A 24,470-nucleotide genomic window follows, 5' to 3' on the forward strand; every position below is an offset into this window, starting at 1 on the left:
AGTAGCTTATCTTTCCAAGCAATGAGACCCCACAGTTCGGGGATGGGCCCCCTGCCTACGGGCATTAGCCACTGGACAGCTCTTGCAGAAGGAAGCTCATAAACTGACATTCGGGGCGCCCCTTACCATTCTGTCCCCACATCACCTAAAGGATCTCTTAACCTACAAAAGTTTACAGACTCTCCCTCCCTCCAGACTCCTGACCTTACTGTCCTCTTTCCTCCAAAATCCCGTTCACCCCTTTTGCCATCCATACCCGAATCATGACTTTTTTCTCCTTTACTGCTCCCTCGCTCTCTCTCGCTTTTTTTCCCTCATTCCTATTGTCTTCCCCACCACCCCAGCCTCCTTTGTATGGTGATTCAAAGTCAGACAGACTTACACACAGCATCAAACAAAAATTACTGCCCTCATTGCCGCATCAGACTGCCCTCTGAAAGGCTGCTCCAAGCCTTTATACCTCTACTTTCCTCCCTCCACTGAAGTGTTCACTAGCAGCTACCTTTATTCTCCCTACCTCTGCTTCCTCTATGACCAAAAACAAGCCTGTTGGAGGCGATGGCCAGACACCTACAGGAGATGTCCCTACTGGTCTTGCGCCATTCACTACATGGGTAACTCCCGGTACCCACAGTATTACTCCTCCAACCCATTCTCTTCAATACTAACAAACCCTTTCCTTACCTGGCTTTAGCCCATTGCAGGTTCAATAATAATCATTCTCCTTGCCTGTCTCTTCTTGCCTTGTAAAGTTTATCAAATCCCAAGTTAGTAAAATCTCTAATCAAACTTTCAACCAGCTTTTACTCAGGAACTACCAGCTTTTAGCCACAGAAGATCCCTCACCCTCACATAACCTCCTCACCACACGCTGAGATGGACCCCTCTCTCCGCTAGAAACTGTTCCTGGAAACAATAGCCGCAGAAGCCTGGCTTCTGGCAACCGTATCCTCTTGGCACCATTAGAATCAACAAGTCCTCGACCTATGGTTACAGGGGAGCTTCATTGATTTACAACCTGAAGAAGTCCACATCTACTCGTGCTTACTGTGGGGAGTCCTATCAACCCTTTCCTCCCAATCCTCAAGCCCTCACTCCCTTCTCCGCCCCCGTTCAGCAGGAAGCAGTCAGAGAGAAAGCAACGTCCACGACCCCATAGAGGAGAAAGGGAGGAATGAAGGGCCCCCACCAGCAAGATGGCAAACTTCTGGCTTCTCTTCCGGGTCCTCAGTTCCCGCCGGCGCCACCTGAAGCCCAATCACCCCCCACCCCTCTAATCCCAGCACCTAGGCAATAGCCACCAGCCACGTAGAAGTGACACCTCAATCAGCTCATGCCCCTTCCTATATAACCAAGCACCTTTCCCTAATAAAGCGGAATTCTCCGGTGAATTGCTACTGTGTGTCGCTCCTTTCCTTTCAGGTACAACTTCTGCCATAGTGCTAGAAAGTCAAGATCGTCTGATGTAGGCTTTGGCCCTGGCACGTGAGAGCCACCAGGAAGAATGGTTGTGCATCTGTAGGATGAGAGGCCCCCAGGAACAAAAGGTAGAAACTGCTGCCCCTCAACTCGTTGGGCTGTTTATGAATCTCCTACTCCACTCCCAATTTCATTGCCCTTACCTGACGTCCAGGAGCTTCCACTAACACAGTCCATAAAATACCAGGTACAACCCAACTCTGAGCCTTAGCTCATGGCACTCTTTCTTGCTGCAATGGCCTTAGAATCTGGCCCATCATTCCTCACCCAGCTAACATCTCATCCGTGAAGCTTTTCCCTGCTATCTTACATCACTGAGCTCCTTCTCATCTGAACTTCCAGAACAGCAGCCATGTAGCTCCGACATGCTCTGTCATGTTACCCCAGTCAAGACTATAACCTCTTAAGGACAAAGTCTTTCTCGAAGTCACCAGTTCCCTGCAATCTGAGTCAAGTCAGAAACTGTTCACTACACATTCTCTGTCCTCTAATTAAACACATCGTGGAAGGCACTCAATGTGTGGACTATGCTAGCATTCACCATGCTGTCATTTCATACTGGTAGGAATAAGAGTCAAAGCAGTTAACAGATAGATAGGGAAACACAGCCTTCCAAGAACTAACAGATGACAGCCCCACCTGCAACCTATTTTTCTATAGCCATCAAGATAAACACGGTTTTTTTTTAAAGAGGGAACGAGAGGGTAAAGAAGGAGGAAGACACAGAGAGTATTGTAGCAGGCAAAACCTAAAATATTTACTATCTGGCCTTCTACAGAAAATCTCTGTGGACCTAGGCTCTATTACAATTATTTTTTTTTTGTATCATTAATCTACAATTACATGAACAACATTATGTTTACTTGACTACCCCATCATCAACTCCCCACCACATACACCATTACAGTCGATGTCCATCAGCATAGAAAGATGCTACAGAATCACTACTTGTCGTCTCTGTGTTCTACAGCCATCCCCATGCACCAACCCGCTACATTATGTCTACTAATCGTAATGCCCCTATTTTTTCCCTTATCCCTCCCTTCCAACCCATCCTCCCCAGTCCCTTTCCCTTTGGTAACTGTTAGTCCATTCTTGAGTCCTGTGAGTCTGCTGCTGTTTTTGTTCCTTCAGGTTTTTTCTTTGTTCTTATACTCCACAGATGAGTGAAATCATTTCATACCTGTCTTATTTCACTGAGCATCATACCCTCTAGCTCCATCCATGTTGTTGCAAATGGTAGGATTTCTTTTCTTCTTATGGATGAATAATATTCCATTGTGTATATGTACCACATCTTCTTTATACATTCATCTACTGATAGACACTTAGGTTGCTTCCATGTCTTGGCTATTACAAAATAGTGCAGCGGTAAACATAGGGGTGCATATGTCTTTTTCAAACTGGGCTGCTGCATTCTTAGGGCAAATTCCTAGGGTGGAACACCTGGGTCAAATGGTAGTTCTATTTATAGATTTTTGAGGAACCTCCATACTGCTTTCCACAATGGTTGAACTAATTTACATTCCCACCAGCAGTGTAGGAGGGTTACACTTTCTCCACATCCTCGGCAACAATTGTTGTTGTTTGTCTTTTCAATGATGGCGATCCTTACTGGTGTGAGGTGATATCTCATTGTGGTTTTAATTTGCATTTCTCTGATGATTAGTGATGTGGAGCATCTTTTCATATGCCTGTTGGCCATCTGAATTTCTTCTTTGGAGAAGTGTCTGTTCAGATCCTCTGCACATTTTTTAACTAAATTATTTGATTTTTGTTTGTTGAGGTGCATTAGCATTTTATATAATTTGGATGTCAACCCTTTATCGCATATGTCATTTCTGAATATGTTCTCCATTACTGTAGGATGCCTTTATGTTCTGTTGGTAATGTCCTTTGCTGTACAGAAGCTTTCAGCCTGATATAGTTCCACTTGTTCATTTTTGCCTTTGATTCCCTTGCCCAGGGAGATATGTTCATGAACAAGTTCCTCAAATTTATGTCCAAGAGATTTTAGCCTATATTTTTTTCTAAGAGTTTTATGGTTTCATGGCTTACATTCAGGTCTTTGATCCATTTTGAGTATACTTTTGTGTATGGGGTTAGACAGTGATCCAGTTTCATTCTGTTACATGTAGCTGTCCAGTTTTGTCAACACCAGCTGTTGAAGAGGCTGTCATTTCCCCATTGTATATATCCATGGTGTCTTTATCATATATTAATTGACCATATGTTTGGGTTAATATCTGGACCTTCTATTCTGTTCCACTGGTTTGTGGGTCTGTTCTTGTGCCAGTACCAAATTGTCTTGATTACTGTGGCTTTGTAGTAGAGCTTGAAGTTGGGAAGTGAGATCTCCCCTGCTTTATTCTTCCTTCTCACGATTGCTTTGGCTATTCGAGTCCTTTGTGGCTCCATATGAATTTTAGAAGTATTTGTTCCAGTTTGTTGAAGAATGCTGTTGGTATTTTGATAGGGATTGCATTGAATCTGTAGATATCCTTAGGCAGGTATGGACATTTTGACAATACTAATTCTTCCTAGCCAAGAGCATGGGATGAGTTTCCATTTGTTAGTGTCCTCTTTCATTTCTCTTAAGAGCATCTTGTAGTTGTCAGGGTATAGGTCTTTCACTTCCTTGGTTAGGTTTATTCCTAGGTATTTTCTTTTTTTGATGCAATTGTTAATGGAATTGTTTTCCTGATTTCTCATTCTCCTAGTTCATCGTATATAGGAAAGTAACAGATTTCTGTATATTAATTTTGTATCCTGCAACATTGGTGAATTCAGATATTAGTTCTAGTAGATTCAGAGTGGAGTCTTTAGGGTTTTTTATATACAACATCATGTCATCTGCAAATAGTGACAGTTTGACTTCTTCTTTACCAGTCTGGATGCCTTGTATTTCTTTGTTTTCTGATTGCCATGGCTTGGAGCTTGAAAACTATGTTAAATAACAGTGGGGACCAAGTGGACATCCTTGTCTTGTTCCCTATATTAGGTGAAAAGCTTTCAGCTTCTCGCTGTTAAGTATAATGTTGGCTGTGGGTTTGTCATATATGGCCTTTGTTATGTTGAGGTACTTGCCTTCTAAACCCATTTTGTTGAGAGTTTTTATCATGAATGGATGTTGAATTTTGTTGAGTGCTTTTTCAGCATCTATGGAGATGATCATGTGGTTTTTGTCCTTTTTGTTGATGTAGTGGATGATGTTGATGGATTTTTGAATGTTGTACCATCCTTGCATCCCTGGGATGAATACCACTTGGTCATGATGTATGATCCTCTTGATGTATTTTTGAATTCGGTTTGCTAATATTTTGTTGAGTATTTCTGCAACCATGTTCATTAGGGATTTTGGTCTATAATTTTCTTTTTTTGTGGCGTCTTTCCCTGTTTTTGGTATTAGAGTGATGCTGGCTTCATAGAATGAGTTTGAAAAGTATTCCCTCCTCTTCTTTTTTTGGAAAACTTTAAGGAGAACGTGTATTATGTCTTCTCTATATGAATGATAAAATTCAGCGGTGAAACCATCTGGTCTGGTGGTTTTGTTCTTGGGGGATGATTTTCAGACAAGAACAAAAAAATATTTATCTTAAAATTGAGACTTCTAGACATAGCAGCTACCAAGGTCACCTTAGACTTTAAATAGCAAGACCAATTAACCTAAAAGGTTGAGCTTCACACTGAAGTCTAAACAGCATCAACACCCTACTTTTTTTCCTGCCCACCTTTAAAAACTGCCTCATATCACATCAGCAGCCTGCTGCTGGAAAAGTCAAACAGGACATCTAAGAAACCAACAAATACATGAATCCCCTGGGATCTTTCAAGGGTGACTTGGACAATGTATCTCAAGTACTCAGTACCCAGCAGACAATTAACCCTAAATTCCTTCGCCCTTAACAGGCTGAACTCAGCATCACATGGTTTTTGGTAATTTTAAAATCAGGTAGTTATTCCCAGAATTGTGAACAATTTTTGGTATTTCCCCTCAAAGGATCTTTTCCTCATTTGGGGAGACCGGATAAGAGGGGAAGGTAGGGAACTGGAGAAAAAGGGACCAGAAGCCAGGGACTTCTTAACAGATCATATACAGCCCTTGCCCTTTTCATCTGTTTTCTCATTCCTTCATCCAAATACTCATGAGTCCCCACATATAAGGCTTGTGCCGAGCCCAAGGAAAACATTTAACAAAAATATGGGACTTGATTTAGTAGGGGAGTTTAATGTATCAAATCACATAAAAAAATGTAGACTTGTAATTGTGGAGCATGCTACTAATGAAGTCATTAACTAGGTCACAATGTTTCAGGTCAAATTCCTAAATTAACAGATTAATGAAGCTTTAAGAACTGTACTCCTTTCTGATAACACATTTATGCACGAGCCATTGTTAACTAGTCTTGCTCCCCCTTCAGAGTCCTCTCTTGAGCCTTTACTAAAGGTACTAATTTCTGTTGCCCTAGAAAGTCCTGATTGCTCTTCAGTTTCACAATTCTGTAATGCAGTTTGCAACCTGGTAGCTACTCCAGGTTAATTACTAAAATCCAGAAACCTGACTTTGAATTTCTTTCCAATAAACTGCCATGAACCAAATAGCACCATCATTCAAGCCAGAAGTATAATACATGAATGAGTACCAGTGACAGGGTTTGAAGAAAACACATAAAAAGCTAAATCACTGCCATATGTATTTCCAGTATGTAGATTTTTTTCAGAATTCTACTAAGCATTAGCTCTGCCACATCATTATGCTCTGCCACAAATGAAAAGAACATGTAATGGCATAATGAGGCCTGGGAAACAGATAAATTTGCCAATGACAACAGGCCCATCTAGTGTGGAATTCTGGCGGCAGGTGGAAGGGGAAGAGGCATAAGGGGCAGGAGAGATGGATGGAAAACGGAGTCCAAGAAGTGAACAGAAATAAAGAACTATTATAAAAAACAAAAAAAGAGAAAGAAAAAGAAAAAAAGGAAGAAAAAGGTCAAGAAAACAAACAAAAAACCCCCACAAAAACTAAATCATGGAAAACTCAGAATCTAAGAAAACTTGGCCAAAAAAAACAGCTGGAGAAAAAAAAAAGCCTAAAGGCTGTGATTCAGAAAGAGAAATTTGTAATCCCCACTCACCCCCATCGTCAAAGGTCAATCAGGTATCAATCGAGTACCAATGGGATACAGGCACATCAGGTACAAAAGAAGCCTCCCAATTCTATTCCTTGCCCAATCTAGAGCTGCAACACTGACTACAGAGAAGAGCTGGGCACCTAATTCGGCAAGAAAAGGCACAGAATGAGAGCAACAAGTACATTTAAGAGGACACCAAATTCAGCTTAGTGAAAACCTGATGGGGCTGCATCTATCAGTAGTAGAGGTGAGTCCTGTAAACTTTCTCTTCCAGTAAGAAAGATGCTCAGGACCAAGCACGGACATTCTGTACAGACAATCAGAAAATAACTACAGAGTTTACTAGAATTCTCATTACATTTTAAACTTACTGACAAAGAGATTTCTAAGAATTTTATTAAGATCTTTATTTCACACATAGCGCCTAAAAAAGCTACTAGCAGTAGCATTTCAACCCAAACTACTAAAAAATGCACAATGATGCATAAGATACCTACATGACAGTATTTTATCTTAATCCTGATTCTTGGGCTTTTTACAATCTTCCATTTTCCAAATCTTTCCTATTACTGTACATCTAACAGTCTCAGGAGATAGCCAACTTTAACAAAATCATTTTTTCACAAATTAAGTAATGCTGATAGTCAGTCACCCTATGAGAAATACAGATCAACTTAAGTTTCCACTCCATCCTCATCTCTTAACAGCCTCTTCACTCACCCAGCTCCAGCCACACTTGAGCCCTTTCTATTATTATAGTGTAACGGAAAACTGTAATCTTCTCTAAAAAAAGGCTCTGATTTATGTATTACCAGGGCCTAGCACTTTGAAATACAATATACAGACAAAAATCACACACAGGTTAAAGCTCAATAATTGTTTAAGGATGAGTCTTACCAGATTTGGCCATAACAACAAAACATTAATGAGAATATTCCAAGTAAACATATAGGCCTATAATATACTTTATCAGAACATATGGACACAGTGACTGCAACCACATGCTGGTGTCCAAAGGATTAGAGCAGGAGTATGGCTCTCCTTACAGAATGTGCACAAGGGTTGAGGGCCACACAATTCAGCACAACTGCTAGCTATTCTCAATACTAAGGGAAAGATTAGAATATGAGGAAATTTCATTATTAAACTTTTTAAAGGCTTGGCAAAAAAATATTTTCTTCACTTTAGTGATTTTAAAAAACGGATTAACCCTAGAGAAAGAAGCTTCAATTACCCAGAACCACTGTGTCTATCAAAATTTGGGAGGGACCCTATTAATAGATTACATAGTATCACAATGACTCCTTCTCCTAGGAAAAAGTATTACGTGTAAGTTCGAGGTAACTAAGTAATAACTCACGTTTTCAATGAACTGGGTATTAGACAGCATAAGGAAGTCATTGAAGACATTATGTAGGCGACAATCTGTGGCTTTAGTTTCCTGAATTAGTCCATCCACTTGTTACTTGATTTCACGGGTCCTAGAGATAGTCTGCTGTGAAAATTCCTGCAGAAACTGTAGTAGCTATTTAAAAAATAAACGTACAGTAGTATCACTATTTTATGCATCTATTGTGTGTCAAAACAAGAACCCATTCCCATTCACCTCTGTGTGTTGACGTGTACTGGAATGTGAAAGTGATCATTTCTGACAGTACTAAAACCAAACAATTCAAAGACATCACCAAAGCTCATCAAAACAGTGGCAAGGAGTCAACGAGTACTTGCTATTTTATTTCCGGAGGAATTTTCAAGTCCTATTTGATTGTCATTGTACAGGGATCACAAAGAGTAAAATAAAACTGCCACTCTGATCCAGAAAGTGCTATTCATAGGGGACTTAAGAATCACAGTTCTGAGCGTCTTGGGTCCTTGCCCTGAGGAAGTACCATGCAAGGATATCCACATACTGACGTCTCTACCCCCGAATCAGTCCAGGTCCCAACTTGGAACCGCCTCACCAGTGCCACAGTCATCCCCCGGCGCGGCGGAAACCTATCTGCCCCGTTCAGGTGCATCGCTAAGAACCCCAAACCAGGCAAAGAACTCCGCGTCTGGACAGCAGGCAGAGTGGGGGCGCTCAGCGGCTACGGTCAGCCCCCGCCCTGGTGCCAAGAGACCGCCACAGTGGAGTTTTCGAGGGAGAGAAGGGATGCGTTAAGACCAGAAGCAGCGGGGCGCACTGGATGTTGAGGGAATCAAGGCTCCATCCTCCAGCTCGCAGGCCGGGGGCCATCCCAGGCGGCCTGCCCTCCCCTCCGGTCCCTGGGGCCAGCCTCTCAAGCCCGCGTCGGCCGCCAGCGACCACCTCTGGCTGCTTCTGTGGATCTCCTCCACCGACCAGGGCCGCTCCCACACGGGCTCCGACGCCGGTGTCCGCTCCTGGTCGGGGGTTGTCCCGTTCTGCAGCGAAAAGGACGAGAAGAGGGGCTGCGCCGCAGGGAGGCCGCAGCCCGAGCCACCCCGACCAGACCGCGGACCGCCCTCCTCACCATCCCGACAGTGAGGCTCCGCCGGCGCGCGCGGGAACCACACCCTCCCACACACGCAGATTTCCGGAAGCCGAGCTCGAAGCAGGTCAGGCTCAGCACGTGACCTAGCCTCACGGGAACTCACACGCACGTGACCGGGCGTGTCGCGCAGCCGGAAGGAAGCTGCGGCCTCCGCTGGGGACGGGAAGTAGTCGGCATGCAAGCTGGGTTGGCGAAGCTGGAGAACGGAAGGCTTCGTACGCCAGGCGGCGCTGGAGGGGTGGGGTCGGTCCGGTCACACTTCACCGAAGAGCGCAGATGACTGCGTCGTGATCAGCCTTTGGAGCACACAGCCAGCCCGCGCGTCCCGAGGAGCGCAAAGGGCAGTTGTGGAACCAGTCTAGGGCTTTAGACGTCGGCGATGTGGCTGGAGGAAAAGCTCGTCCCTGCTGAGCCCCTTCCATGCTGCACCTCCGTTGCCTGTCGCAGAGCCGGTATACAGGTGCTCAGTAAATGGAGAATGACCTATCTAGCTGTCATCATGCTTCTGGTAACATGCTTAATGTCAACTCACTTTGTAGGGCCTACTTAAAATACTTTACTCCCTTGGCATTGCCCAGAGATTCAAGTCCAGGCTTCTCATACGGCGGGCAAAAACCCTATATAATCTGATCCCTTCCTGCAAATGCATCTTCAACTCTCCCAGCTCCCCACTATGCTCAATGATCAGCTATTTTATCTCACACTTTCTTGAAGTTCCTTCTGCTGAGTCCCTCTTGTGCTACTTAAACTTACTTTTTAAAGTAAAGATCCCAATTTCGTCCCATGCCTTTGTGCCCAAGACCAAGTTATCGAACCTCCCTGAGCTTTCCGCAGTGAAAGACAAATAAATTATCCGCAGGGATGTGATAGTAAATGTGATAATATTTGTATAACAGCTAGCACGGTGCCTGCCATACCATGGGCATTCAACAGATCTGACCACTTCTGTGCCATTTGTCTAACTCTTGGACTTCTTTGTTTTTGCCTCTATCACCACAAAACTCCCTTGATTATCCCCAGTATAGTTTATATGCCCCTCAGTTACTTTCTATATGTTTCATATGTAATATCAAAGGATTACCTTGTATTGTCATTTACTTAGGTAACTTGTCTCCCCCTTAATAATAGCAAACATATATGAAGTGCTCAGTATTTCCCATTTTATTTAAATCCTATTTCTCACAGTAACCCTAAGAGGTGGGTACTATTATTCCCATGTTGTAGTTGAGGAAACTGAGGCACAAAAAGATAAGTGACTTCAGGGGAGGATAACTAAGGTTAGACAGTCAGTAAAGAGGCAGAACCAAGAACCCGCACAGTTAGCCGTTATGTTACAGTGTAGCTAGTCTTCCTTTCATAAGGGAACTACATTTTTCAGTTGCCATCTACCAACCTGCTAGTCATCATTAAAAATAATACAGTATAAGGAATATAGTAAAAAATATTATAATAACTTTGTATACTGAGAGAAGGTAACTATGCTTACAATGGCGAGCATTTAGTAGGGTAATTGTTGAATCACTATGTTGTACACCTGAAACTATTACAATATTGTATGTCAACTATGTAAACTACACTTCAATAAAAAATTTTTAAATTTTAAAAATAAAACCACTTCACAAAAATAAATAATTTTAAAATTAAAAAAATAAAATCTATGAAACTATGGATAATGACATTGTCCAAAAATATAATTTAAAGTCCTACATAGGAAAATCTCCTAAAGGTGTAGCTAAAATGACAAAAAACATTCAGCAATAGTTACTCATAAGAATTCATATATTCATATATAAATTTATTTTTCAAATCAATATGTTGACATCCCACTATTAAAAAAAACCCAAATCCAAAAACTTCAGAATTTGATTAGTAAAATTGAGGCGAACGAGTTATCAAGTTATATAACATCACATGGGCCACTTCGGTCGCTGTGTGGATGAACTTGGCTTCAAGGTGCATTAACAACCTTAATCTATATCCCACTTCTCAAAGCTCCTCATCACCTGCACCTGGATCTTACCACCTGAAACTTTCTTACTTCTAAATCTATAGAAAAGCCTCTTAAACTTTCAGATCTCTCTCTTGTTCACTGGTCTGTTCTCAACTAACCCAAGCCTCAGTCTCTCAATGCCTCTTTTCCCCCCCTTTCCACCCTTTTAGCTTTACTTCCTTGCCTGTGCTGCCTAGAGCCCACGGTTTAGCCTTCAGCTTCCTTGACAGTCCTTTAATATCCTCACTTTATGTTTTGACACATACTCTCTGCCAGCTCCTAACTTTAAATCAGTCCAACTATACCCTTTCTCCTTTTCTGCACCTAAGTTCCTGAAAGAAATCACCACAAATTCATATTCTGCAAATTTGGCTGGACCTTCAGCACTGATTAGCAGTCTTTTAACTTATCCTTGATCTTTATACTTATCCTTGATCAGCTCCCTTCTATAAACTTCATCACATTTTTCAACATATCCAACCCACCTGCCTCTGTGAGAGAAAACAGACTTCCTCTTCTCACCTAGTACCTAAAGGGTTTTTGTGTGTACACTTTCCGTATCTCACACAATTCTTTATTTGCACAAAACAGAATTTGACTGGAAACTCAAACAAAATACAATTTTTTGTGAAGATAGTACAAAGCTTACAGAACTTAAGGAACAGCTAAGCAGACAGGTTTTGGGAAGAGCATAACTAGAGAAACTCATAATGTCCTTTGAGCCACTGTCATCAGAATGACTCAGCTCTAATCATTTGCCTTCGTGTTTTTCTTTTCAAGTTTCAAATTCCTAAGATAAATAGTGAAGGGTCTCCACCAGTAAGATGGCAAACTTCTGGCTTCTCTTCGGGGTCCTCAGTTCCTGCCGGCACCACCTGAAGCCCAATCACCTCTCGCCCCCCTCCCAATCTCAGCACCTAGCCAACAGCCACCAGCCCCGTAGAAGTGACACCTCAATCAATTCATGCCCCTTCCTATAAACCCCAGCACCTTTTCCTAATAAAGCGGAACTCTCCGGTGAATTGCTGCTATGTATCACTCCTTTCCTTTCATTGGTGCTGAAACCCGGGAGACGGGACACCCCAACTGGGCCCCGTTTTCCCCCCGACACCAGCAGCAGCTTGCCCTCGTCCTCTTTTTCTGGCGCTGGCTCATAACACTCACCACTCCTCTCTGGCCTTTAGGTAAGTTTTCCCCCCGGAGTGGGCCACTCTTCCCCGAGCTATCGCAGTGCCATTGACCGTGATCGTCCGGCAAAGCCCTGACGCTCAGGGATGAGGAGGGAACGCTCCCCGCCTCAGGCCTTCACGGCTGCGGCGGACCCTCAGGCCCCTCCTCCAAAAGCCACAAATCCCCGCCTCAGGCCTTCATGGCTGCGGCCGACTCTCAGGCACCCCCCTCCAACAGCCATAAATGAGGTGACTCCTTTGTGGATGAGAACGCTCCCTTTTCCCCACCTCCTCCTTCTGCTCCGTCCGCCAAAAACGCCTAGCGCTAGGTACCTCGAGACTCCGGCACTCTGCCTTCTTAGGGAAGTCTGGGTGACGACCCACACTTCCCAAGAAATTCCGACTCGTATACGAGTTTCCGCAGACTACCAAGGATCATCGGAGACGCCCTTTGTCTCCTTGTGGTCTGCTTCCAGTCCGAGGATCTCCGTTTGTCTTCCCCTGTTTGTCTCCTTCTCTGTCCTTTAGCCATGGGAGCCTCCTCATCCCTCCCTGAAAGTTCACCTCTTGAATGCCTACTTAAGCATCTGGCTACCCCCTCCCTGACGCCTGATATAAAACCAAAACTTCTCCGTAAATACTGCTCCTAAGATTGGCCGACATACCCCCTAGACAATAACAACCAATGGCCCGCAGGGGGAACTCTTGATCCTAACATCACTTACGATCTTTTTAACTACTGCCAGCGCCTGAAAAAATGGAAGGAGATTCCCTATATCGAAGCTTTCCGCCTCCTCCTCTCCCCGCCCCCTCCCAAGTTCTCCTAGCCTGCAAGCCGCCGCCACCGCAGAAGCCTCCCGTTCACTCCCTTCCCCTTCTTCTCCTACAAGAGCCCTTCTTCCTTCCTCCCCAACCATCTCCTCCCCCATCTCACCTCCTCCACCTTCATTCCCTGCAGATTAAGCCTGAGCCTTTCAGCCCCCTTTAACTAGGTCCCAAGAGCCTCCTCCGTCTTTGCCCTCATCACCTGTTTCTCCCCTGTTAGGGACCGCCTTTGTCTTCTCACGTGTTTGTAGGGAGAATGGGAAAGCACCTTCCCCCATGTCTGAACGCAGCATGGGAAAGCACAAGCTAGAGAACAACCGGTGCAGTCCTTAGAAGTTATCTGTCCACAAAAACATATCTTGCCAAGACTCCTCACTCTGAAAATAGGGAGACCTTGAAGATGTGTAGAAACACCGCCCCTGCTTCTAAATATGACCTTCCCCCACTTGCAGATGTGGCAGGAATAGAGAAAAAAGAACATTCTGTTTATGCATTTCATAAGCAATTAACTGGAGCCCTGCTGCAGCTCAGTTAGTAGAGCATGGGACTCTTAATTCAGAGTCATGAGTTCAAGCCCAACTAGAGCCGCAGAAGTAAGCAGCTGAGCTGCTAGCTGGTGACATGTGGGTCCGATTCTGTCTTTCTTTATTTTCTTTGCCCCCCTTCTGCACTTCAGGACCTGCTTGACTAGGCATGGCTAGACCGCGTCACTCCCCCACAGACTGAGCCAGAACCCTTCAGTCCCCCTCAGACTCAGTCCCAAGAGCCTCCCAAAATTATTGCCCCCCTCCGGGAGGTAGCATAATCCGAAGACAGTGTGCGTGTTCACATCCCTTTCTCCTTAAGAGATTTAGCCCAACTAGAGAAACGCCTAAGTTCCTTTTCCACTGATCCCATGACATACACCAGGGAGTTTCAATGGACCCTCCAGTCTTACAGCCTCACACATCATAACATTTTCATGCTCCTGGCCAATACTCTCCTCCCTGAAGAGCGTAGACGAGTTTGAGACTTCACCCAAACGCAGGCTACCGAAACCCACAGGACTGACCCCACCTATCCCCCTGGCCCCACTGCTGTCCCCGAACAAGACCCACACTGAGATTATAACACCGCCATGAGTCTCCGCTCTCGAGATATTTTTGCCTCCTGCTTAATAGCAGGTCTGAAAAAGGAAGCTTGTAAAGTAGTCAATTTTCAAAAGCTCCAAGACATAATTCAAAAGAGAGACGAAACCCCCTCCGAGTTCTTAGACAGACTCACTCAAGCCCTATTACAGTATACCAGCCTGGACCCAGAAACACCTGAAGGAAGACATGTCCTTATGACATACTTCCTAGCTCAAGGCTACCCCGACATTAAAGCTAAACTCAAAAAGTTAGAACAGGGCACCGCTACCCCACAGACTGAGATCCTAACAGTGGCCTTTAAAGTCTTCCATAACCGGGAGGAGGAGAAAGAACGCCGTAAACAAAAAGCTGATCAGGCCAATTTCCAGATGTTGGCCCAGCTGATAAAACCACAACCTGGGCGCCCCTCTACAAACAAGCCCCCCCCCCCAGGAGCTTCTTCAAGTGCAGAAAAGAAGGACATTAGTCAAGGGCATGCCCCTCCCCCAGATCTCCTACCACCCCATGCCCCATATGCCACAAAAAGGGCCACTGGGGGTCTGATTGCCCAACCACCCGAAGGGGAGGCTGGACGAACAACCCCCATCCTAAGCCCGCCGTAGTGGGGCTGGCAGAAGAAAATTGATGGGGCCCGGGGGCTTCTCGCCCGACCATTTCCATCACCAAACAAGAGCCCAGGGTTACTTTTAACAGTAGACGGTCGCCCCATCTCCTTCCTCCTAGACACAGGAGCCACCTTCTCAGTCTTGCGAGAATACCGGGGCCCTACCATGCCTGCCATTACTCCTATAGTCAGGGTAAGAGGTAAACAGATTTTCCCATTAAACCCCCTCCCCTTTATGCACAATCCAAGACAATCCCATACCTTTCTCCAACTCCTTCCTGGTTATGCCCCAGTGTCCCATCCCTTTACTAAGATGGGACATCCTTTCCCTCCTCCATGTTTCCATAACTATATCCACTCCCACAGCCCCCAGTACTCCCTTTCTGATGGCCCTCATAGCCAATGACCCCCTCTACCAAATGAAAGCTCCGGTTCTGCCCTCATACACCCTGTAAATCCCCAAGTTTAGGACATTACAAGCCCCTCCGTGGCCCTTTGTCCCCCTGCCTCTATCAAATTACGTGACCCCTTTGAGTATATCTGTCAGGCCCAATACCCCATAACCACTTCAGCCCTCATAGGCCTCCAACCCATCATTCAAGATCTCTTAAACAAAAATTACCTCAGACCCACTCACTCCCCATTTAATACCCCCATATTAGCTGTTAAAAAAAACCAACAGATCTTTCTGCCTTGTCCAAGACCTTCACCTCATCAACATAGCCGTTGTCCCTATCCATCCCTTAGTTCCAAATCCATACAGCCTTTTATCACAGATCCCTGCCTCAGCTTCCCACTTCTCAGTCCTAGATCTCAAGGACCCATTTTTCTATCCCTCTAAGCCCCTGCTCCCAAGATTTTTTTATCTTCACCTAGATGGACCCATACACAAGACATTCTGAACAACTCACTTAGACAGTTTTGCCACAAAGCTTCCGAGATAGTCCCCATATATTTAGACAGGTCCCAGCTCAGGACCTCAAACATTTTCATCATAAGCACTCCAAGTCCACCTTATTATAATACATGGAGAATCTTCTACTCTGCAGTCTCTCGTGGGAACAGTCTCAACTTGACACTGCCTCCCTACTTAACCTTCTAGCATCCAGAAGTTACCGAGTATCCTCCGTCAAAGCTCAAATCTCTTCCCCTTCTGTCACTTACCTCAGATTCCTTCTATCTCAACAAAGAAAGTCCATTACCTTAGACAGAAAATGGCTCCTCTCTGACCTGCCCATTCCCAAAACCAAGACAAAAATCCTTTCCTTTCTAGGCCCTTTCTAAGCCTAGCTAGATATTTTAGAACGTAGATCCCTAACTTCTCCCTGCACCCTGTTGGCAAGACCCCTATACAACCTCAGCAAGAGCCCCCCTAAAAAACCATTATCCTCCTCACCCCGACACTCCTTCATTAAGCTCTGTCAAGCCCTTGTGGAAGCCCCAGCTCTCCATCTTCCTGATTTGTCCAACCCCTTCTCATTATACATTCATGAGAGGTCCAGTCAAGCTCTAGGAGTCCTAGGCCAATTTTATGGCCCATCCTTTGCCCCAGTAGCTTATCTCTCCAAGCAATTAGACCCCACAGTTCAGATATGGGCCCCCTGCCTACGAGCATTAGCCACTAGACAGCTCTTGCAGAAGGAAGCTCATAAACTGACATTCAGGGCGCCCCTTACCATTCTGTCCCCACATCACCTAAAAGATCTCTTAACCTACAAAAATTTACAGACTCTCCCTCCCTCCAGACTCCTGACCTTACTGTCCTCTTTCCTCCAAAATCCCGTTCACCCCCTTTGCCATCCATACCCGAATCATGACTTTTTCCTCCTTTACTGCTCACTCGCTTTTTTTCCTCATTCCTATTGTCTTCCCCACCACCCCAGCCTCCTTTGTATGGCGATTCAAAGTCAGACAGACTTACACACAGCATCAAACAAAAGTTACTGCCCTCATTGCCACACCAGACTGCCCTCTGAAAAGCTGCTCTGAGACTTTATACCTCCACTTTCCTCCCTCCACCGAAGTGTTCACTAGCAGCTACCCTTGTAGGATCTGAAGAATCAAAAGTTAGCATAAGTACAGCCATCTTAAGGCCTAAATACCACCCCCTAACCCAAAAGAAGGAAAATCATTAGAATCTTGAAAAACAAGTTAGTTAGCTTGTGTCAATTGTAGTGACCTTTAGTTAGCCAACCGTAAATCAGTTAATCATACATGCCTAGCTTATCTTGCTAGAACCACCCTAGACATTCCGAAGGTGATCTCATCTAACCAGACCCCAGGATGTGGCGCCAGCAAAAGATTTATGAGCCTATAGAAAAAACCCTGTATTGTAATTATAGAAAATTTTACCCCTTTTGAAAATGCTATAAAACCTTCTGGCTTTGTGTGCTCTGGGTCCTCGTTGAGACCCGCTGCGACGGGCTGACGTGGACCCCAGCTAGTTGGCTTCTGAATAAATTCCTCTTGCTTGTTGCATCAAGAAACGTCTTTGGTGAGTGATTTGGGGCGGCGCCTTCCTCAGGGGAATCCAACATTTGGGGGCTCGTCCGGGATCATGCGCTCACCCCGCTTCACTCCCGAAGTCGCTCTTGGAGGAAGAGGTAAGATTAGTGGCGCCTTGGTTTGTCTGTGTTCTGTTTTCTGTTTTTCAGTGAGACCGGTCAGAATTCTGAAAGGGGGTACCCACTGTCTGGAAGCTGTCCCGATCCCGTAAAGGGGTCGAGACTGCGGTCGGTAGACGTACTAGGAGCACCGCAGGCTGCAACCCTGGGGGACGCCTCGGGGAGGTTGGGAGGCCAGGGACGCCTGGTAGCCTCCCATCTGTTTTTCCGGCAAGGTGAATCTGATGAGATAGGGTTGATTTTCAGGTGCCAGGAATATCAACCCTCTGATTCCTTTCGGTTTCTGTTTGAAAATCTGAGAAAAAACAAAAAGCGGCCGCTGTGTGTCTAATCTGTGTGTGTCTCTGTTTTTTGTGTCTTTCACGTGCCTAATAATTGTTATACTGACAATGGGACAGACTCAGACAACCCCCTAAGTGTGTAAATGAATATATCTTTCTACCTCCGGATGGTATTAATGAAATTGATTTAAAGACAAGCGCTTGTGAAAATTGAGTGTTCTAAAACTTCCAGAAAACCTGGTAAAAAAAGTGTTAAGCATTAATGCTAATTTGAGTTTGCCTGAGGCGGGCATGTCCTGGTAGTTGTCGGCTGCCTGAGTTTACCTAGAGTCATTTGAGTCATGTTATCTGCTAAATCTTTTAAGAATAGAATGCTTAGAAGCTTGGCTTTGTCTAGTGTTCAGTGGGGGTCTTGTGAGTAGGCTAGCATAGTTGTTGCAGGTAGGTGAACTGGATAAGTGTGGCAAGTGAACACCTTTTAAATTGTGTGTTGCAGTGTGTATGCCTACCTGCAGCCTGAGAATCTTTGTAGTAACTTAAAGCCTTAGAGTTTTGTTAAGTTGAGAAGATGTGCTCTGTGTTTGCTGGGAGATTGTGCTGTGAAGCTCATGGTTGCAGAAATTGTAGAATGTGTTCGTGAGTTTGTTGGTCTAGAAAATGTTAGTTTGACAGTTTGCAGTGTCCTGCTTCTCAGTGTTCACTAGAAGTTAAAGTTTCTAATGGTTTTAAGTTCTAATTAAAACCACTTAAAGTAATAAAGAAAAACATTTCTCTATGCTAAAAGATGTATGTTTTAATAAGAAAAAGTATAAAAAATGAAAACTCTTCTGCATGCTAAAGAATGTGTTTTGTGATAAAAGAAAGTAACTTTGTTCTAAAGTACAGCTATTTATTTAAAGAGAGACAAAGAGAGAAAACAGCGTGATGCCTTTTGTTGTAGAAGATCTGCTCAGCCTGTTGCTTGGGGGGGAGGGTTAGGATGTTTAGAGATAAAGTGAGATAAACCCAGTCAAGCCGCAGGCAAGCCCAGGCATAATTCTCACTGGCTTATGTGCTTGGGACCATGGGGCAAATGAAGAATAAATTACTATATTCTTACAGATATAGTCGTGCCTAGTGAAATTAAAGCAAGTGAGTCTTGATATCAAGTGCACAGCAAAATTAGAATCTCGTTTCCAGTTAAACAGTTTTCTTTAACTCTTAGTCTGCTCTTAATGTTGAAAGATCACAGCAGTTTCTCATGCTTAAAGTCTCAGTGAGTTGCCATGAAATCGTAATGTTAAAGGGACTAAAAGCTAAAGTTTGTTAACAACTGTATAACCTTTATTTGCCTTTGAAATATTCTGTTATTAAAAATGATTGCATGGCCTGAAAAATTGAATTCCTAAGCAGAATGGTAACAAAGCTTTTTTTTCAGCTGATTAAATGCACTTAGTTAACAAACCAAAATTTATTCTTAAAAATTAAACTGTAGAATCTGGACAAGATTATGTTTCTCCCAGAAAAACAGGTTTCACCGTAAAAGTTTACATAGACGAACGTGTGACCACTTTTGAGAAAAGTTGTAATAGATTTTTTGAGAACCACCAGGTCTTCTTGTTTAATTTATATGCTGTATGTTTTAAAAAACATGGGGGACTCTCCATATTTTTTAATGCAAATAATCTTAGAGCTTTTAATAGAATTTGCATAGCAGCTTATATCTACTATTAAAAAGTAAAACATTCTTGAAGCTTTCAGGGAAGAGCTGTAAACTTAAGCACTTTCTCTGTTTTTTTGTATCTGGTCTTAGACACTTATGCTGAGTTATGTTCTTATTATTTTCACTGTTTGTAAGCTATTGATTGTAAGCCAAAGGTCATCATTTCTCAGTCCCTAAATGAAGAAGTAAAATGCCTGATCTCTTTCATCTCAAATCATATTTCTGGTCATATCTGAATATCTGTGTGAAAGAAAGAGACATTTAAATTTGCGATTCTGCTTAAACTTTTAAGTTGAATTTGACTATAGCCATATTCATTCTTTGTATGTATCTCTAACAGGTCTTTTGTATGCCTGGTGATATTATACTCTGCCTTGAGTTTAGACAGTTCTTTCAGCTAAATATGAATTCTTATTGTAGCTTTTTTCCCCTCCTGAGGATGAAAGCAGAAGAATCTACCATCTGCTACCATTCTCTCAAGAATGCTTAGTAACCTAGAATTAGTTTGACTTTCTGTATGTTGTCTTTAAAAATTGACAGCAGCAGTCTCCCCTGCTGCCCCACTTTTTAAGATATCTCGTTTACTGTGCTGAGTATATAGACAATAAATGTGTAATGATAGTTCTAAAAAAATTAAATGCAAAAAGGTGCTTTTACCTCTAGTTAACTCTGATATTTTCCAGAGGGCCCCTGGAACATGTCAGAAGAATTTTTTCTCACTAGAGAAAGTATTTGACTAATTTGGCTTATTTATCTGATATATATATATATATTTATTTACCAGGAAAGCACTGTCAAAGAGAATGATGCTAAACTTTGTTACTGAATGTTTTGTATTACAGAAATATCAGAATTTCCTTATGTCAACTGTTTTACAGTAAGCTCTCATCAGATCTTTAACCATTGTCATTTGTAAGTCTTTTGTCATTTATAGTATTATCCCTAAACTGGTAAAGAACTAGATTTCAGCAGAACAGGTATTAGTTACATAAGATTACATAAACTAAAGAAAATGATTTTGTGTCTTTTTGTTTCAAATGTTGCTGGTAAAGTGTTTTAACCTTGTTCTCTTAAACTGACAACAGTTTAGTAAATGACTATCTTTATGAGCAGAATTGAAACATCCTTCTCTCTACTTGATCCCTCCAGAGTTTAAAAACTTTCAGTGACTGTTTTTGTATTCCATGGCAGTATGTTTATTTGCACGAGTTCAATAAGAATCTGCTTTCCTTGTGAGAAGACTACTTAAGAACACTGGTTATACTACCAGGGCTTTGACTGGAATGTCGTACCTGAGAGACATGTGCATAGACTCAGATGTGAACAACTTTAAAGAACTAAGATTGACTTTATAAAGCCAACAAAGCCCCTTGGAAGAACTGGCCTGGTACCTTGCTTACAGAGTTCCCAGCAGCCTTACCAGGTGAGTAAAGAAGGTCACTTCCTGGCAGGTGCAGAGACCTCGAGAAGAGAAGAATTCATCCAAATCTACAGGTACTGCAGGCAAAGCCTTATGGCAAGTCTGGCTTGGCTGTCTGGCCTCAAGAGGCCTTTAAAAGTTCAATCTGAAATTCCTTACAAAAAGTTCCAGCAAAGCATATTTAAAAGAGCCTGTGTAATCAATTGCTCTTCTTGCTGCACCTGTGCAAATAATCAAGCCAGCTGTTAATTATTTTCTTAACCTAGTTACTTCTAGTAAAAATGAGAGTGATTTTAGAGAGAAGTATTGTTTCAATAATGTAGCCTCCTTCCAGAATAAAAAATCCAACTACAGATGTTGCTACGTAACCTAATAACACAATTTGTTTTATCTTGCCTAGAAGCCACAAAACTGCAAATAGTAATAAAAATGAAACCCAGAATAGAAGCGCCAGCCTTCTGAAGCCCTCTCAACTGACCAGTGATGGAGACCTAGCTGCACCCTTTACTGCGCCCCCTTCTCAGCACGAAGCAGCCAGAGCGGTCATCGCCCCTTTTCCCTAGCAGCAGCTAGAGTCTCTATCTGTAGAAGAAAGAATGAGACCATACCCATAGCCTTCCCTGGTAAAAACAGGTATTTAATCCCTCCTCCCAAGGGATGGTGGGCTTGTAACACTGGAGTGACCCTATGTGTCTCTACTTCTGCCTTCAACTCCTCCCGTGATTTCTGTATCATGGTCCAGCTGGTGCCCAAGTTAATGTATCATGATAATCTCTCTTTCGTAGCTAAATTTAAACCTAGGCATAGATATAAGAGAGAGCCGGTCTCGCTGACCTTAGCTGTGTTGTTAAAAATAAGAGTCGCAGCCAGAGTGAGAACGGGGGCAGCCGCTATTGTCCAAGGGAACCAACATTATGAAAGACTAAGGACAGCTATTAATGAAGACTTAAAGACCTTAGAGCAATCCATTACAAAACTTGAAGAATCTCTGACTTCCCTCTCTGAGGTAGTCTTACAGAATAGACGAGGGCTGGATCTACTGTTCCTAAAAGAAGGAGGACTGTGTGCAGCTTTAAGAGAAGAATGCTGCTTTTATGCAGATCATTCTGGGATAGTAAGAGATTCAATGTCAAAACTTAGAGAGAGGCTAGATCAGAGGAAGAGAGAGCGAGAAGCAGGCCAAGGACTGTTTGAATCTTGGTTCACCAGGTCCCCGTGGTTTACAACCCTGATATCCACTCTGGCTGGGCCCCTACTCATCCTTGTGTTGCTCCTAACTTTGGGACCCTGCATATTAAACCGGTTAATAACTTTTGTTAGAGAAAGAGTGAGTGCCGTTCATGTACTAATGTTGAGGCAACAATACCACTCACTCAACTCACAAGAAGATACAAACATTCCATGATTGAAATGCCCCAAAAAGAGAAGTGGGGAAATGTAGGATCTGAAGAATCAAAAGTTAGCATAAGTACAGCCATCTTAAGGCCTAAATACCACCCCCTAACCCAAAAGAAGGAAAATCATTAGAATCTTGAAAAACAAGTTAGTTAGCCTGTGTCAATTGTAGTGACCTTTAGTTAGCCAACCGTAAATCAGTTAATCATACATGCCTAGCTTATCTTGCTAGAACCACCCTAGACATTCCGAAGGTGATCTCATCTAACCAGACCCCAGGATGTGGCGCCAGCAAAAGATTTATGAGCCTATAGAAAAAACCCTGTATTGTAATTATAGAAAATTTTACCCCTTTTGAAAATGCTATAAAACCTTCTGGCTTTGTGTGCTCTGGGTCCTCGTTGAGACCCGCTGCGACGGGCTGACGTGGACCCCAGCTAGTTGGCTTCTGAATAAATTCCTCTTGCTTGTTGCATCAAGAAACGTCTTTGGTGAGTGATTTGGGGCGGCGCCTTCCTCAGGGGAATCCAACACCCTTATTCTCCCTACCTCTGCTTCCTCTATGACCAAAAACAAGCCTATTGCAGGCGATAGCCAGACACCTACAGGAAATGTCCCTACTGGTCTTGTGCCATTCACTACATGAGTAACTCCCGGTACCCACAGTATTACTCCTCCAACCGTTTCATGAAATATCCTAACGGCTCATTCTCCTTATCAATCCCAGATCCCTGGGACTCTCGATGAGCTGCCAGAGTCACAGCCTCACTTTACTACGGGGGGTCCTCGACCCCCCACAGTACCCTTCATATCTCTCAAAAGCATGTTCCCTCTCATTCCCAGATCTCTCAAGTTGCATCAGATAGCAGACATTCCGAAAAAGTCATTATCCAAACTCTTGACAGTGAGTCTTCATCTTCTTATCCCCGCCCCTCTTCCCATTTCTCCTACTCTTCATTACAGCTCATTCAGGACACCACCATCTTCCTCAACCACACCCTTAACACAGCCAATTGTTTCTTGTGTGCATCACTACAGCCCCACTGCTGGCCGCCGTGCCCCTTAATATTTCCAACTATTCCTTCCATGCAGAAAGACAACCCCTCTGCCCCCTGGCAGACATACCCCTATGGGAACCAGAATACGCAGATAATCTCACCATCCACCACTGTGTAGGCCCAACTCCACCCCCACTCCAGTGCACTTCACTGCCTCTCTATCTACACCCCTACCTCTGGCTCTAAGAGGGCACTTCACTGCCTCTCTATCTACACCCCTACCTCTAGCTCTAAGACTTTTACGCAACTGGGACACTTCTTTTAGTGTAATGGCAGTCTTTTCAACTCACTGCCTCTCAACTCCGATACACCCTGCATTCTCGTCACCCTAATGCCACAGCTTACACTTTACAGCATGGCAGAATTTCTTGAGCTCCAACCTCCCTTGCCCTCGTGCACAAAAAGAGCTGCTTTCCTTCCCATCATGGTCAGTAGCTCTTTGATCACCTCAGCCATTGGGGCAGGGTTTTCGGGAGAAGCCTTGGGTCACTCTCTATGGGTAGTTAGAGATCTCAACGCCAAGCTTGAGGGAGCCCTGACATGCACTGCCTATTCCCTTGCCTCTCTCCAAAGACAGGTCACATTGCTAGCTAAAGTCACCCTTCAATACCGGCGAGCCCTAGATCTGCTTACAGCCGAGAAGGGCGGCACCTGCGTCTTCCTCTGGGAAGAGTGCTGCTATTACATCAACGAATCCGGCATTGTAGAAACTGACATTACCAAACTCACTGACCTTGCCTCCAGCCTCCACTCTGCTTCCAATTCCAACCCATTCTCTTCAATACTAACAAACCCCCTCCTCACCTGGCTCTGGCCCATTGCAGGCCCCATAATAATCATTCTTCTCACCTGTCTCTTCTTACCCTGTATAATAAAGTTCATCAAATCCCAAGTCGGAAAAATCTCTAATCAAGCTTTCAACCAGCTTTCACTCAGGAACTACCAGCTTCTGGCCACAGAAGATCCCTCACCCTAACGTGACCTCCTCACCACACGCTGAGATGGACCCCTCTCTCCACTGGAAACTGTTCCTGGAAACAATAGCCGCAGACACCTGGCTCCTGACACCCATATCCTCTTGGCCAACCTATGGTTACAGGGAACCTTCATTGGTTTCCAAACCTGAGGAAGTCCACATCTACTCGTCC

General features: G+C 43.8%; 2 protein-coding genes across 2 annotated transcripts in view; both read right to left on the reverse strand.

The window, feature by feature from the left end:
* Positions 1-9,059, reverse strand: part of LOC140850425 (WASH complex subunit 2-like) — a 68,403-nt gene extending 59,344 nt beyond the window's left edge. Inside the window, 2 exon segments of the mRNA XM_073241152.1 lie at positions 7,972-8,136; positions 8,920-9,059. Coding sequence (XP_073097253.1) covers positions 7,972-8,001 — 30 coding nt within the window. The 5' untranslated portion in view covers positions 8,002-8,136; positions 8,920-9,059.
* Positions 8,325-9,217, reverse strand: LOC140850424 (WASH complex subunit 2-like). The gene is made up of 2 exons (XM_073241151.1): positions 9,104-9,217; positions 8,325-9,014 (listed from the first exon to the last, which is right to left on the reverse strand). The coding sequence occupies exons 1-2, from the start codon at positions 9,104-9,106 to the stop codon at positions 8,769-8,771; spliced, it is 249 nt and encodes an 82-aa protein (XP_073097252.1). The 5' UTR covers positions 9,107-9,217; the 3' UTR covers positions 8,325-8,768.
* Positions 9,218-24,470: the final 15,253 nt, after the last annotated feature.

Source organism: Manis javanica, chromosome 7, assembly GCF_040802235.1.
Source record: "Manis javanica isolate MJ-LG chromosome 7, MJ_LKY, whole genome shotgun sequence".
Lineage (NCBI taxonomy): Eukaryota > Metazoa > Chordata > Mammalia > Pholidota > Manidae > Manis > Manis javanica.